General features: G+C 28.9%; 2 protein-coding genes and 1 long non-coding RNA gene across 3 annotated transcripts; 2 read left to right on the forward strand and 1 right to left on the reverse strand.

Moving 5' to 3' along the window:
• The first annotated feature begins 5224 nt into the window (after positions 1 to 5224).
• LOC124935513 (wax ester synthase/diacylglycerol acyltransferase 11-like) lies at positions 5225 to 8870 on the forward strand. The gene is made up of 5 exons (XM_047475945.1): positions 5225 to 5754; positions 5834 to 6077; positions 8169 to 8381; positions 8462 to 8599; positions 8706 to 8870. The coding sequence occupies exons 1-5, from the start codon at positions 5255 to 5257 to the stop codon at positions 8847 to 8849; spliced, it is 1239 nt and encodes a 412-aa protein (XP_047331901.1). The 5' UTR covers positions 5225 to 5254; the 3' UTR covers positions 8850 to 8870.
• LOC124935036 lies at positions 7572 to 8436 on the forward strand. Its single transcript, XR_007099071.1, has 3 exons — positions 7572 to 7703; positions 7846 to 7913; positions 8169 to 8436. It is a non-coding gene; the product is annotated as an uncharacterized LOC124935036 (long non-coding RNA).
• Positions 8871 to 10389: 1519 nt separating the features above from the next.
• LOC124933737 (filament-like plant protein 6) lies at positions 10390 to 13551 on the reverse strand. Its single transcript, XM_047474173.1, has 5 exons — positions 13371 to 13551; positions 13077 to 13218; positions 11417 to 13016; positions 11264 to 11324; positions 10390 to 11057 (listed from the first exon to the last, which is right to left on the reverse strand). Exons 1-5 carry the CDS (start codon positions 13467 to 13469, stop codon positions 10662 to 10664), a joined length of 2298 nt encoding a protein of 765 aa, XP_047330129.1. The 5' UTR covers positions 13470 to 13551; the 3' UTR covers positions 10390 to 10661.
• Between the last annotated feature and the right edge of the window lie 3342 nt (positions 13552 to 16893).

Below are 16893 nucleotides of genomic sequence, written 5' to 3' on the forward strand. Positions count from 1 at the left end.
ATCATAATCATACCTTATAAGAAACTTTAGGTACTAAACATTCTACCATTAAATAGCCTCATAAAAAAACATTTTCTTGAATAAATTTTTTCACTCCTAAAATTTCTTTCAATAAAAAATATACAAATATCCATGCTCACCCCATAACAAATTGTGACATTTTTTCATCCTAATGTGATCAAAACTCTGATGTAGAAAAAAATATTTCTAATGTACAAACAACTTCTATACATGATTCGAATAACGAAATTACTATTCATTAACCGTGAACCTATAGTAATAAAAACAAGCTTAGGTTACGTCTCATTAGACTCTTGTTATTCATCAAATATTGCCCCCAAAATTAATCGATAATCTGTCCCCCGATTAATCTCGAGTTAACTCTTGAAATCTTACGGTTTTACGATTTCACAGAAAGGTTAACAAAGAAGGTTAACAAGTCTGATTTTAAATAAACTCTTAAATAAGTAAACTCTTAGGATTTTAAACTTATGATAATAAGATTTTACGAGTTTACAAATTTATAAATAATTTCGATTTTACGTTTAAAAAACATATTTATATTTAAAAATAAAAAATAAATTTATTATTTACTCTAATAAATTAATTAATATAATTAATTTTTTAAGTATAATTTTTTCACAGTGTTATTTACTTATTATTATTTTTTAATTAATATTATATTTAAATATATAAAATTTTAAAATTGGTTAAGTATAAAATATTTAATTATATATAAATAATAATAATATAAGTATAAAATATTTAATTATATGTAAATAATAATATATAACTATTATTTTCTTAAATTAAACTCTTACGGTTGTAAGTAAACTCTAGATTTTACAAGTTTACAACTGCCCAACGATTTTACGTAAACTCTCAATTTTGACAGCCTTGATCCGGACTACTCGTGTCCACGTAGAATAAATTCATCTTCAAATGTTACCACTCACTCAATGATTAGTCATTTTATAACCAGAATCCGTTCATTAATGTTAAAAATCATCTCGCTTCGATCCTAATCTCCAACACAATTTTGATACTTTATATATATATTATTTATTTTTTCTTTAGTTATTAGGAGATGATGAGGAAATGACGCAAAATATCTTCCCATAAAATCTAAGTCTACTTAGAAACTATAAATAAGAAAATGATACTTCATTAGTTTATCTCTATCTTTTTTTTTATGGTGAGTTATTTCCTCTACAAAATAATATTCATATAATCTTCAATAAACAAGTCATCAAAAAATAATGTTGAAAAGAGTTTGCATGCAATTGAAACAAATCATTATTAATAATCCTCACTAAATGTTATGACCCAATGAAATTGAAGGTCAAGTAAAATAGAGAGCAATGTCTTAATCATGTTAATAGTCTTCACCAACATTTGTAGTTTTGAGCCATTAATTTTTCTTGCATTGATATGGTAGATTCCAATTAATATACATTTACAGCCTATAAAATTGGTAGACAAAGTTAAGACTTAAGGACTTTAATTTGGGGCCATTGTTATTTATGATAATGATCCAAATTGAAAAAATATTTATTGCATTGATATTTAAAATATTATATTTTATTACATAAAATAAAATAAATGTGTTTTAATATTATAATTAATATTTAAATAATTTGTTCAACCACTATTTTGAATCTAGACTATTCTTTTATACCTAACTAGGAGATAGGATTCCACTGAAATTTTAGTTTAAAAATTTCTCCTCAAACTTGATTATCGATTGACTTTTTTAATATTAAGGCGTTTTAAGTGAGAATTAAACCCATGATTTTTAATCTCTTAAAATCACTTTTATCATTTAAACTATTTTAGTGAATTATATATTATTTTTTATGTGGGAACTGAATTTGAGAACATCTAATACAATATTTAATGTTACAAGATATTTTGTTAGGATCTAGTCTTATAAGAAACTAAAATTAACAAAATATTTTTTTTATTAATTTATCTGGTTACTTTTGTGAGTTTTTTTCACAATAAAAGATAATATAAAAAAATCATAAACTTTTGGACAACTAATATTAAGACGACATAATTTCCCACTAATTTAAAGACCATATATAAATAAATGATATGACCCAATGAGTATAAAATGGAAGCTCTTACTAAAATATTTCAAGAGATATGTCTTAATTAAACATGTTAGTTTTCATTCACATTTCTATTATTTTGAGCCATTCATTTTTCATTTATATATGAATTTATGCATACCATGGTCCATTTAATCCATATCATGGTCCATTTTATCCATACCATGGTCCATTCGAATTATACTGATAAAATAGGTAGAGAAAGATAAGATAGAGTCCTAAATAGAAACTGAACTTGGAGCCATTTTTATTATATTTTTCATAATATTGAACCAAATTGAATATTGGAGCATTTGTCTATTTAGAAGTGGATTAGAACAAATATTGACACAAGAATTTTTTGTATTTTTTTTTAAAACGGTTAAAATCATTTCATTAAAATCCCAAAAATGGGAGGGTTATAAATCAAAAGTAGACAAACCCTAATTATAATTAAGGATGACAATTAAAAGACCCTAAAAAAAACTAATTGGTAACATTCATACATTTTAAAAAAACGCAGAGATTACAAACAGAAAAGACTATATTCAAACTTAACTATCTCAACCTAGCATTTTCCCATGCCATCTGTTTTCATTGAGAGATATTCTTTCCCTTCCTCTTCCTTTTCCCGTTTTTATGACGATGAAAGGAGGTTGTATTGAAAATGATGATGTGTATTGTTGTTTCTCATTTTAAATTCTCTCTTTGTACGTACGAGCCCGTTTTGATATAATAGAAAGAATTGTTTTTGAGAATTTCAGGCTTTTACCTTTGTTATCTTTAACTTGAATTTATGTGTTCTTGTCTTCATTATCTTCGACTTCATCTTCAGACTCCACATTGGATTTGTAATCTTCTTTATCGGCTTTAGAATTCTCTGTTTGAGCTTTGAAATTTTGGGTATCTTCCTCTTGAGTTTCCTCAACAACAACTCGAAGTTCATCTTCCATTTCCATTCTGGTCCTTCGCATTATAAATTTTTTATTTTCCTCTTCACCTTGATTCCCTTTACTTTCCTTCCTTCACTGCTTTCCTTTTTCCCAGAATCTTTCTTACTTTCCTCCTCTGTATTTTCCTTATTTTTGTCTTTTTTATCACTATCATTGACTTCCTTATTCTTGATTCTTCTATTTCATTTTCCTGCTTTTTTGCTTCCTGGGCTTTCATGATTTTATGTTCTTCCTCAATTTCTTTTGCGCATTTAGTACTAACATGTTGGAAAGTATTGCAGAAATCACACTTGTTTGGCCTACATTCATATGAGATTTCCATTATTGTGGGCTTGCCCTTCCTATCAACAATTGTCATGTTCCTTGGCAATGTACTTTGAGGATGTACTTCAATGCTTATTCTAACAAAAGTAAGGTTCTCTCCTCCCTCTGTAATTCGATCCATATATAATGGTTTCCCCAATAGACTAGCAAAGTGACTTAGAGCTTCTGTATTATACATGTGTGATGAAATGTTCCTAAGTTTGAACCATATTTGGGTTGTTTCCTTTGGTCTGCTTAGAATGCTTAATTTTTCAGACCATCTCTCAAACTTCATACAGTTGAATCCAATATAAGTATGCCCAATTTTCAGAATATCATCCAAATTCGTTCGCTTTTTAAATTGTAAAAAATAGAGATCATGGATGTTTGCAGAAATCTTCTCCAATCCTTTCTGCTCACATTGTTTCATTAGTGATTCCTTAGTGTCTGAGAAAGATACACGGTTCTTTCCTATGTAGTTCCCAACAACTACATTTTTCCATTCTTTGACGCATTTCTTCTCCACTTCAGTGGACAATTTAAATTTAAAAGGAGAGTTGAGAATCTCAACTTTTGTTTTAAACTCACTCAAGTAGATTTGATATTTGTATGCATGATCTTCTATTTTCTTTTCTGCATACTTTTTCAGACTTCATTTACCTTTCAGTTGGAATTGTCCTGATAGAATTTTCAGTATTGTTCTAACCAACTTAGGTATTTGATCACTTTTAGAACTATTTTATTTCTTAATTTCTAACTTCATTCAATAATTAAGGCTTTTAATATAAATTGAGAATGTTATGATTATTTAAAAATCTCTAATAAATCTCAAACCCCCACCACATAATTCTTCTTTCAAACACTATTGCACTATTGTTTCACACACTAGTGAAGTTCTCCCACTCATTAATAACTATTTGTCTTTTATGGCTTAATTATTTAAATAATTCAATTTAATATTATTTCACATCTTCTCATCTCTTCTCTAATAATGGAGCGGATTTGAACGGAAAATTATATTAATGATTTTTAATATAATATATATTATAATATATTTAAATTCATATTGTTATTATTATAAAAAAAACTTAATTTTTTTTATTAAATATAAAAAATAAATAAATATATCAATAATTTTATATATTTAATTGTGTTTACCGTGTTAATAGGAGAGTCAATTGAGAATATTAGAGAGGGACTATGAATGACAATTATAACTTGTTCTACGATTTTTTATCCGAATCACCCTGTTAGGGGCGGTTTTTCCCTGAAATCGAACAGAGATGGGGCGGGATTATATTTGTGTTCTCTGCCTCCGCAATTTTACCTCAAACACGAATAAACATAATTTAATATATAACTTTACCAATATATTTATTTATTCGTTATATTTTATAAGATTTATAAGTTTATTTTTTTATAATAATATAAATTTTCATTATATTACAACATATAATATTAAAATATTCGTTTATCTAGTTTTTTTTTTAGATAATATGGTATAAGTGACATATAACATTGCCCTGTGGTCGGGATTCTCTTAAACCGAGAGGGAAGGGAATGGTAGTAATTTTTTTTTCTCAAAGTACGTAGAAATAGCCGGGATGGTAAACATATTTTCCACCCAATCTGGCTCATTGTTATTCTTAGTGGGGGCACAAATATCATCTTCATTCCATCTCTGATTAAATACCGATCAAACTTAGAAAATAACCACCAGGAAGCAATTTGTTTTAAATCACTCAAATTCATTAATAAAAAAATTAAAATATTATCTATTTTATAAATATATATTAATAGATTTTTTTTTTTTTTAATTAAATACAACTTTTCTTATTTAATCAGGACTAAACCTCCACTCTTCTTTCACACAAACTCTCTCCTCTCTAGACGACTGTTGTTACTATGGAAAGAGACGACGAGCCACTAACGCCATCCGGCCGAATGTTTCTACGGCCAGAAATGGATCAAATAATCCACTGCGTTTTCGGCCTCGGTAAACCCATCGATATACAATCAATCAAAGATGAAATGGATCGTAATATGCATATCGCACACCCTAAATTCACCAGTCTCCTCGTCCAAGATCGCCACGGCCGCCATTACTGGCGCAAGACTCAAGTTAACATCGACCGCCACTTCATCATCATAAACAACCACGCTTCTTCCCAATTAATCACCGACGAGGAGTCGGTCAACGATTATCTCGCCGATCTTTCCATTTCCTCGCCGCTCCCGACCGATAAACCGCTATGGGAATTCCATGTCCTCGTACCTAACAAGTGCGTCGTCCTGCGCGTGCACCACGCGCTCGGAGATGGCATTTCGTTAATGGCACTTATGTTATCAGGCTGCCGGAAAGCTAACGATCCTAATAACCCACTTGTTTTACCCACCGGAGGAAGGTTATAAATAATTAATTTGTTAAAATTTAATTAAATTATAAATATTTAATTAAATCATCTTTATTAAATTATTAAAAAGGTATACTTTTGAACGGCCAAGAACGATACGGAATCTTGTTCAGGCGACATGGATTACGACGAGGTATGTTTTGGAGTTCATAATGAGAAGTTTATGGATGAGAGATAAAACGACGTCGTTGAGCGGCGGCGAAGGAGTGGAGCTTTGGCCGAGGAAGCTGGCGACGGCGAAGTTTTTGCTGGAGGATATGAAGATCGTCAAAAGAGCAGTTGCGGGAGCGGTAAGTCGGAAAAATTACTTATTGGTTTCATTGATGTATTTTATTTAATGTTTATAGATATATTAAAATTTCTAAGTAGATGAAAGTGGTGAAATTTAAAAAAATAAATTTATATTATTTTTTTTTATTTTATAATGAACTATGATACTAAGGGAGAGAGAAATAAATTTGAGAATATAAACAAATGACAGGTCTCAAAATTAAAAGATTTTTTTTTAAATGAATATATATATATATATAAAATAATAAATAATAATTTAAAATAAAAAGTATTTTAATATTTTGATTATTGAGGGATTGATGTAGGACTAAATGAGTAAGTTGTTCATGAGCCGCTTGGTCATAGCTCGACTTGAGTTTGATTTTGATCAATTTCGAGTCGAGCTCGAACTGACTCGTTTAATATTTGAGTTGAGCTCGAGCTCATATAATATTTGTTCAATAACTTGCTGAATTTTTACTAGCATGATAATAAAAATATATATATTATTTATTTAATATTAAAACTTAAAATTTATAATATATATATTTTTTCATAAATATTTAAAAAAAATTCGAGTTCAGCCAAATTTGTAAGTAAAATAGTCGAATCAAATTCGAGTTAAAATTTATAAATTTGTTCGAGTTGAGCTAATAAATATTTAATCGAGTCGAGTCGAGATCAAACTCAAACTGACTTAGCTCGACCTAACTCGTTTACCGTCCATGGAGCACTGGAAAAATTAACTCAAAAACCGAAGAATGTCTAATTATGAATAAGATATGTGTAGTTTACCAAACAAAGCACTTGACAATTGATATTTATGTTTAATAATAACTATTTTATAATATATTTAATATTATAATTTAATGATTTTATTTTAAAATTTTAAATTAATTTAATAATTTCAATATTTATAATAATTTCAAATAAAATATTTTTAAACAATGATATTATTTTAGAATTAAACTTTCTAATTTATATTTAATTTTACTTATAATATATTTTAATAAAAATTACTACTAAAATATTTACTGAATAAATAATTTAATATATATAATTTATTTATAATTGTTAAAATTAATGATAATTCTGAATACATATTTTTAAATAATAATTTATTTTTATTTATTTTAATAAAATTTATAATGTATACATATAATCAACTAAATAACTATATTAAAATATTTATTAAATAAATATAGACTTAAAACAAGTAAATAATGATAATTTAAAATAAAATATTTTGAAATAATAATTCTAATTTTTAATTAGATTAATAATTTTAATTTATGTATATAATTATATTTATAATACATTTTTATTTAATATATATATATATATAATTATTATTTATTATTAAAAAATTCAAAATAATAAATTATATATAAATTAATTTTTTTTAATCTTATTATAAAAATTCTAAATATATAAATTAATATTTTAAAATATCTTATTCTAAATTCTTGGGTAGTTATTAAGTAAATATTCTATATTAAGTCTTAATTATATAGTTTTTGTTCATTAAAAGTTTGTTTAATAATTAAAAAATAATAATAAACTTCTTAATACCCTAGTTCTAACATATATATTGCAGACAATTAATGATGTGCTTTTTGCGGTAATCTCATCCGGGCTCTCAAGATACCTTGAGTATCGATCACCATCTGGTAATGTATTTTGTTATAGTTATATATTTTTTTAATTGATATTTTTATAAGCTCATGTAAATAAAAATTACTCATTGATAAATATTTTTCAATATATAAATAATGTGTATATAACTATATATAAACTGTCCACCTCGACCAGGTCTTCCCGAGGGGCTTCAAATCACTGGGGTTGCTTTGTTCAACTTGAGGGCACTTCCCAATTTTAAGGTCGGTTTTGATTTATTATTATTTTAATAAAATTGGCAACACTTTCAAATGAAACTATTACTTTTTTTAAGTGAAAATTGTACTCGAGACAATTGGTCACTTGGATAAGACTCGTATTCTCCATCGTTATTAAAATATCAATACTCAATTATTGCCTTAAAAACGCATGTTCTTTGACAATAACACATTTTAAATCGTATCAACCTTTTGTTAAATTGACGAGTTTTATATGAAAGTTTGGATACATGCATGTAGGATGAGTTGAGGTTGAAAAAGACAGTTTTGTCATCTGGTAACATGTTTGGCATGCTTCTATTGCCTGTTTATTACCATAAACCCGATGTCGGTTGCAGTCCTTTAAAGCATGTAGAGAAAATTAAGGAAGTGATGACTAAGAAAAAAATGTCGTCCGAAGCTTACTTCTCTTACAAACTCGGACAACTTGCAATGTCATGTTTTGGACCAAAGGTATCATATAAATAAGATTGTATTTCTTTTACTATCATTATTGACTTTTAGAAGATTTAAGATCTCGTTAAATTTGATAGGCAACGAGTTATATGTTCAACAAAGTAATAAAGAATACGACATTTACAATATCAAATGTGGTCGGACCACAAGAAGACCTCACTTTTGCTGGTCATCCAATTGATTACATTAGAGTTACCACAACAAGTCTTCCCCATGTAAGTAATTCTTCTTTTTTATTATCTCCATAATAAGATGAAAGAAAACGTCGTGTTTTGTGTTTTGATGAATGATTGTTTAATGTATTTTTTTGTCTCAATAAAGGCACTCACGATGCATATGGTAAGCTACGCAGGAAAGGCAGAAATGCAAATTCTCGTAGCTAAAGATATTATCCCCGATCCACAAATACTGGCTAAGTATTTTGAAATTGCATTAAATGAAATGAAGGAAGCTGCAAAATACTAGTAAAATATCTATGTTGAATCTATTGATTCGAATTAATGCTGTGTTATTTTGTTTGGTTGCTTTCATTTTGTATATTTGTGTTTTTTGTATTGGTAACAAATACTACAATATATTTGAAGTTGTATGGTCTTAATATATAATGAGATTTTACCAATTAAAAAAGAAAGAGAAAGAGTTGTAAGCAAGAATTGTAGTATATTAGCCTCTGAACTATTCAATTTCTTGAAATCAATCTCAAGTTTTATGTGATCAGATTAGACCCAAGTTCATCTAGTTAATAATGAAAAGTATGACCAAATACTCATAGAAATATAAAGTAATCTATAAAAATCCTTTTATTTAACAAAAATTATATATATATATATAAATATATAAATATATAAATATATAAATGATATATACAGCACCCTTATACCTATTTAATTTGGTAAGAAAGAAAAAATATTTTTTCTTTTCTTACAAAATTAAGGAGATGTGATATAAAGGTGTTATTTTAAATCCTAAATCCTAAACTTTCATTTTATTTATTATTTATGCCCTCTTTTTTCTTTTTCTTATTATTTTTTTATTAACTTATTAATATTTTTTTTTAGTTTTATTACTTATAAATATTTATCTAATATTTTTATTTTCACAATTAATTATTTTTTAATTAATTAATTTTTTTGATAAACTCATAATTCAACTAAATAAAAATAAGGGATATTATTTAAGATTTAAAATTTAGGGTTTAGAGTTTATGATTTAAATAAATTAATTAGAGATGAGAGAGATAAATTAATTAATTAATGAGAGAGAAAGATAAATAAATTAATTAATTAGTAGAGACATAAAGATAAATTAATTAATAAAGGAGAGAAATTAATTAATAAGAGAGAGAATATTCGGTGTTTTAAAAATATATTCTATTTTCAGGACTTTCGCGGCCTCATATTCACGTTCTCTATCATACACTAAAGTGTAAAATTGATATTCCTTATTAGCCATGTTTGAGAAATTTGTATCCTATGGTCAATAAAGAGGAAAAAATATTATTTTTATTTTTTGAGAAAATGACCATTTTTAAGAATTTTTTTTCCAAACATGACAATGTTTGTGACATTAACAGTAGAGAAAAAAAAATTATTTTTTACTTTTCGGAAAAATATCATATTTGAAAAAAATTTGTCCGACTGACCGACCACGTTAGATTCGTAAATTTGTTTTCATTCCCGTATTTTATAAAGTTATAAAACGGTGGATATCTCTAAACTCTCTGAGATCCTTAAACCGACAAGTTTCACTCGCTAATATGTGTTTGCGGGCAAATGTGATTAATCCGCGCACTAATCCAGATTAGAAGAAAAAAAACTATACCCAAATGAAAAGGTCCGAAATCTCAGATACCCCAATTTGACAATTTAATATATGTTTACCATTTAAGAAAAAAACTCTTTAAAGTCAGCTTGGAACATTAATTTTTTTGTTCATTCTATAGTGTGCCAACTGCCAACTGCCCCCGGAGAATAAACTTATATCACACAAAAAAAATAATAACAAATAAAACAGAAACCCAAAATCTCTCATTATTACAAACAACAAATTACAAATAACCCAATCTGCCAATCATTCATTATTACATAACCCAAAAAAAATCCAAATTAAGCAAACCACCATACTAAACATTATTTTACTTCTACTACAAGTAACTTTTATTGGCAACCAAACCAACCGGTAAGCCTGGTATATACATCACTTCAAAAGCTTCAAGCTATTACAATAAGAAAACAAACCCAATACAAAGAGACTAACCTCGCAAATCAAGATATGATTTTACGCCTTCGATCTTCCACTTCCCTTGTTCCGAATCATCAACAGCTTCCTTAGAAAACCGCCACCACCACCTTGATCTCCTCCGCGTTTCTTGCTAGGTATAATTGCCATAGACAACTTTGCAGCTGGTAATGGAGGCATGATGCATAAGAATGGTTTACTTTTTTCTGTCCCACTAATAATCGCAAGATCTTGAGGTTTGTTGAAGTCATCCTCCGCCAGCATCCGATCGCGAAGAGATGGTCTATTTACCAGCTTCTTCGATCTGACAATAGTCATTGCTTTGTCCATATTTGTTATTTTAGCCGAGTTTAAAGCCTTTAACTGTTTTCCAAGGTTTAAGATTGTCTGTTGACACTCTACCAGTTTTGCAGATGCAGCTGTTATCTCCCACCCCTGTTTCCACATTAACAACATTTTCAGAAAGGTCAATATTAATAGTCCATTTGGTAAGTGGTTTTGTTAACATATTAAATCCAAAATTTTGGCCAAATAATTCACATTTTTGGGTAAAACTTTCACCCGAAGAAATCACAATCACACAATTTCAATTCCTAGTTACGCGAATTTGCTCAAGTGGTTCTACTGAAATAGTAACTTACAGTTTTTCCTAGCTTCTCATCTCGGCCAGGACTGTCCTTATGATATGGCTTTCTGTCAATACTGCAACATAAGCATCACCCAAAGTCATATAATTATAGTGATGTCTTATTATCAAAGAAAATCGAAAGACTTGTATGAAAAAATTAAGTTACCTTTCTAGCTGGAGTTGAAGCTCGAGACAAGTTGCCTCTAAATCTTCACAACAATGAGTTTTATCCTCGTATTCAACTTCGAGAGATACAAGTTTTTGTAGCACATCGTTTAGTTTCACTTTTGTGATGCTTAGTTGAGTATCCAGTTCTTCATTAATCATCTTCTGGTTTTCAATCTGATCCTCGATCATCCCTTTACACTCTTTCGTTTCTTTTAACTCTCTCTGCAAGTTTCCAACAGTTTCGTTCGATTCCCTAAGTCTTTTCATCAAGTCCTCGTTCATATCACTAGCCAACTTCAGCATAGAATCTAAATCCTGATGTAAAGACTCCAGATTCTTATACTGATCTTTAAAAGGAATGCAGTTTCCCACAATCCACTCCATTGCAGATGCTAACTCGTTTGTAAATATTTCCAAATCACCTTTCCATTGGAAAGCTCGAACTATGTTGTCTTCCCCGAGAGGAGTTGAGCTCGTCTGGCCAATTACTCTGAGCAGCTCGACAATCTTGTGGATCGAATTTCTTAGTTTAGTTTGCAACTCCTTCTCGTATTTGTCTTCTGATTTCCATGTAATATATCCAGTTATAGATTCTTCTCGTCTATCATCATTCCCAGTCGGTTCAACAGAAACTAATGCGAGTTTCTCCATTTCAACGAAATCGTCCATTAAATTGAGATCTGACATCCTTCTGCAGCTCTTATCATTTCGGAAATTCTCCAGCTCTCCAATTAGAGCCAAAGCCCATGACTCGGAACTATTGCTCTCGTCGCTTCCGAAACCGAAGCTTGACTTTGGAGAGAGATCTTTGGAGGCATCGTGATGACAGTACTTCACCAGCTCCAAATTATCTTGAACTGTTCTTAAATCATCTTTTCGGGCCAAGTTTTTTCTTAGTATATTGTTTTCTTCTTCCATCTCATGCAACTGCTCCATCAAGAGATTCATTTCTGGAGTCGAAGGATTATTGTTTCCGAGATTGGATTTTTTTCGGAGAATTTCAACTTCGTTTTTCATCTTGGCTAAAGTGGCAGGACCTGGCAAGCGCTTCCTCATTAGAATCCTTAACCTCTGACATTCCGATTCCAGCTTTGAGATCTTCTTCACACCTTCCATGTATAGCTTGTGTGATTTATCAGTCGACTGACGATTTAACTCAAGTTCCTTCTCGAGCATCCGCAATTCATAGACAAGGAACGCTTTTTCCTTTTCTAATGCGTCCATTTTAGCCATCAACCTGGCGAAATCATCTTCCGCCTGGAAATTCCGTTTGGCTAGATCTTCGATCACCGTTTCTTTCATTATGAGGACCTTAACCAAATGGTTGTTCTCCACAGTTAAACTCGACAGCTTTTTATTCTGTTCGGAAAGTTTTTCCTCTAACCTTTTCTGTGCCTTCTCGAATTCGGCTGAAGTCTTCATAACTGCGTCATGGATTACCCTTTCTTGTCCTCCTCTGATTAAGTTTAACTGCTGCATGGAATCCTTTAGAGCAAAATTCAATTGAGTTAGCCTTCCATTTGAGGCTTCCTCCTGTTTGATTGCTTTTTCTAGTTCTTGCTTCAAAATCTCGGCTTCTGCTTCTGCCTTCACCCGCCCTGAGAATATTTTACATATGAGAGGATGAAAATGATAAGAGAACAAATGTTTAAACTCACCAGAAATGGCCTCTTTAGCAATCCTCGAATGCTTTGCGATATTTTCATCCTTAGCTTGGTTTTCAAGGAGAAGTGATGCCAATTTGAGGTGTAAATCCTTCACAGTTTGCTCCAGACTCGCTTCTTTCTCACGTGGAATCGTCTATAAGCAAATAAGACAACATTTATCACATTTCTTACTTTAAATTCCCTTATTCTACTGAAACCACTAAAACCAGAATCTTGATTTACATATCAACCTTTTCTAATTACAGGCCTACTTTATCATAATAACTTTCAAGTGCTATCACAAACCTCTTCATTGTCTGTTCTTAACGAAAGATCTGTGTTCTCATTTGCTATAATCGTCTTCTCAGATGACCTTTTTCTCCAAGCCCACGTCTTGTGATCCATGATATTAATCAATTACTCTTGTTCACACACAAAAGTTTCAGCAGCTCAATTGTTTGGAAATCTGAGAAATGAAAAAGGAACTGTTAATTTACTCAAGTTGCCAAGTTTGAAAAATATCTGGAAGATGACTTGGCAGATGACATGGCCAGCAACAAAACAAACAAGTCATCATCAGTTGTTAGAATCAATTAACAAGAATAGTGGACCACATCTCACTCAAAAGATTCTAACCACTTTCGCATTTATCCTTTCAATTTTTCATTCATAAATTACTCTTCTAGATTAGTCTAAAGGGAAATTTGTCTAACACATACATCGAATCAACCATCAAATTCGGTGATATTTACATATGTATATATATTTTTCTGTTTATTTAAAGACAAAAATACTAACAAATTACTCTTCTAGATTAATCCTTTGTAATCCTTTTATCTTTTCATAATCACAAAACCTATACAACTATAGAAGACAGTTCTTCTTCTTCTTCATACTCTAATTCTCAATTTGTTCAAAAGATTATCTGAAAGCTTGTTAATATGCACATCCAGATGTGATTATCTTCATATTTAAGCTATGAGATCTTCCAGTAGAAAGTCTAAACAATCACTGATCTAGAGCGGTTACAGGAGCTATACACAAATCCGAAGAGATAAGAGACAAATTAACCAGTTGATATCATGATAATCATCGTCTACATAAAGAAAACTATGATCGTAATCGAACAACTGAAGATTAAGTATAAACAAATGGAAAAAAGGACATAGATACACACTAACACAGACTAAAATGATAAAAAATTAAACAAACTCTAGAAAACGTAGCTATCACTATCAGAAGCTGGATTAATAAATGCAATCTCTATCACAGTCTCATTCTATTTGTCATATAGCATTGCATGTCAATTTCAAGCTATTTCACTGAACATATCGATGAAAATATAACGTTTATGGAATCAGTTTAGAGATGATCAAACACAAACACAAACTCACCTAGCTTAGTTTCTGCAGAGAGCTTGTTCTTCTTCTCCTCGATTCTGTCGGCGGAGAGAAGTATGGATGAAATTAGTGAAGAAGAAGGAGAGATTTAAAGGAAACAGAGCAAGGAGTGAAGAATGCTTACTGTAAGAAGGTCACCGACAGTCATAGTTAGAGTAAAAAGAGAGATGAATCGTTCATAGCCAGAAAGTCGTAAAGCAGAACGGTGACAAAATGAGAGAGATGACGGAGAGAAAGAGAGAGAACCATTTTTGACGTTTGACAGTTGCTCTGAAATGGAGCCAGTGGACCCCAAAATGGCGATTATGGAAAAATAATATCCGGCCTACCCTTCTTTTCTTTCTCTCTCTAAACTTTTTACCTTTAGCTTTTTTATTACAATATTTATAAGTTAAACTTATTTTATATTATGGATAATAATATAGTTTATAATAACTTTGTAACGTTTTATACCATTAATTATATAAATAATTTTTTTTCTCGCACTAATTTTTGTATTGTGGAGGGTGACTAGTATTTAAAGATTTTGTGAAGTATTACTCAAATTCATTTGATAATTTATTATAAGAAATTTAGATTGATACGGTTGATATGTCAGACTTACATATTTAAGTTACTATTTCAATTATTTTTTGGTGCATTATCTAGTGGTAAAAAAATCGTCGAACTTTTAATGATTGTTATTGTCCGATTCGTATCATTCCTAATACTATTATTAAGACGTTTTATGAGATTAGTTCAAAAAAACTAATTGAGTCTGTCAGTTAATCGTTCTTTTCAAAGATTTACGAACTCACTAATTTATTTAGTATCGTTTCTTTTATTTTTTTATTTTTATGTCATGTTTTATTATTGTGTTTGAAAGAAGGCCTGAAGATTTTATTTTACACAAATTTTATTTTATTTTAAACAAATACACATAAAAAATGAATTATTGATAATTATAATTTAAAAAAGAAAAGAGAATAGTATTCTTCTGCAATATAAAATGAAGTGAGAACATATACTTATTTCTAAACATCAAGCCACATTATTGAAAAATAATATACATAATTAATAATTGTACGGATAACTTTTTCTTTTTTTAATAATATCTATGTTGAATTATTTTTTCTTTAAAAAACAATTATCTCAAATATCTATGGCTAAATAACCTGTATATTAATTTCTCTAAAGAGAAATATGTACTGTTTTTATTTAATTATTTTATCAGAGTAAAAAAATTATTTATCAAAAATTGCAAATTAAATATTCTTTTTTAGCCAGATTTATAATTTGACAAAAAAATATTATTATTTAAGCTTTACCTTCTTTTTTCTTTTTTTTTCTTTTTTTTTATTTTCACTCAATTTTCATTTTATCTATTTCAATCACACAAAATTCAAAAAAATAATTTTCATTTTTTATTTTAATAATTCTAAAAATAATTCTAATTCTAAGAAAATAAATTATAATAGGCATATTTAAAAATACTTGTAGCTTGAATTAAACACTTCTAAATATTATTAAATTTGTTAATATACATAATTAAAATATATTATGTAACATTATTTAATTTAAATTAATATTAAAATAAAATATTAAAAAATAAATAATTATTAAATTAATTAAAAAAATTCAAACCCATAACCACGTCTTGAAATTGAATCATTATTGTCCTGTTTAGATACAAAAATTGTGACTGACAATATATATAAAAGAAAGATTTCATTTTGACTGGTGCACATCAATGTCATTACAAATGTTATCTGAAAAGTTAAAAATTATAAAAATAAAAAATTATTCTTATCATCTTAAAAATAATTTATTAAAGAAATTCCAAAAAAGAAAAATATCCATAGAAGAACAGGACATATAGATTATATACACGAAGGAGGATCCCCCACACCTGGATCTAGACTTGGTATCCCTACTTGAGATCTCATTTGTTCTAAACCACCAAGTTTCTAGTTTTTTTTAGTGGCTGAGGATTTGGGTCATCTATACAATGAAATTATTGCCTCATTAATTGCTGATGTTTAATAGTTAAAATTAGAGGATTAATAGTGTTCTTGTTATTAATCATTTGAACAAAGAAAGATTAAAAGAGAGTACATTTTCCACCACATTTCTTATCTTGCTTTTTCAAATAATTTATGTTTTCAAATATTCGCTATATTATCTATATATATATATATATATATATATATATATATATATATATATATATATATATATATATATATATATAATGATGCTTAATTTTTAAAGTGTCCGGATTATCGGGTCGAGAGTTGTGGTTAATTTGGATATATATGTAAGAGTAATTGGATACTTGGGTCGGATTGTGGGTTGACCCGCCAATAACTTTATACGGTTAAAAATTAAATTAAATATATGTTATAGGTATGGTTCGAACTTACAACCTAACAAAAACAAGTACAACCCTT

This window comes from Impatiens glandulifera, chromosome 4 (assembly GCF_907164915.1).
Source record: "Impatiens glandulifera chromosome 4, dImpGla2.1, whole genome shotgun sequence".
In the NCBI taxonomy this organism is placed as follows: domain Eukaryota; kingdom Viridiplantae; phylum Streptophyta; class Magnoliopsida; order Ericales; family Balsaminaceae; genus Impatiens; species Impatiens glandulifera.

Coding starts and splice junctions, on each gene's coding strand:
- LOC124935513 (XM_047475945.1), top strand. CDS start 5,255: ATGGAAAGAGACGACGAGCCACTAACGCCATCCGGCCGAATGTTTCTA. Junction 6,078..8,168: donor GTCGGAAAAATTACTTATTG/GTTTCATTGATG, acceptor ACATGCATGTAG/GATGAGTTGAGGTTGAAAAA. Junction 8,600..8,705: donor CCACAACAAGTCTTCCCCAT/GTAAGTAATTCT, acceptor GTCTCAATAAAG/GCACTCACGATGCATATGGT.
- LOC124933737 (XM_047474173.1), bottom strand. CDS start 13,469: ATGGATCACAAGACGTGGGCTTGGAGAAAAAGGTCATCTGAGAAGACG. Junction 13,219..13,370: donor TAAGAACAGACAATGAAGAG/GTTTGTGATAGC, acceptor ATTTGCTTATAG/ACGATTCCACGTGAGAAAGA. Junction 11,325..11,416: donor CTTCAACTCCAGCTAGAAAG/GTAACTTAATTT, acceptor CTTATGTTGCAG/TATTGACAGAAAGCCATATC.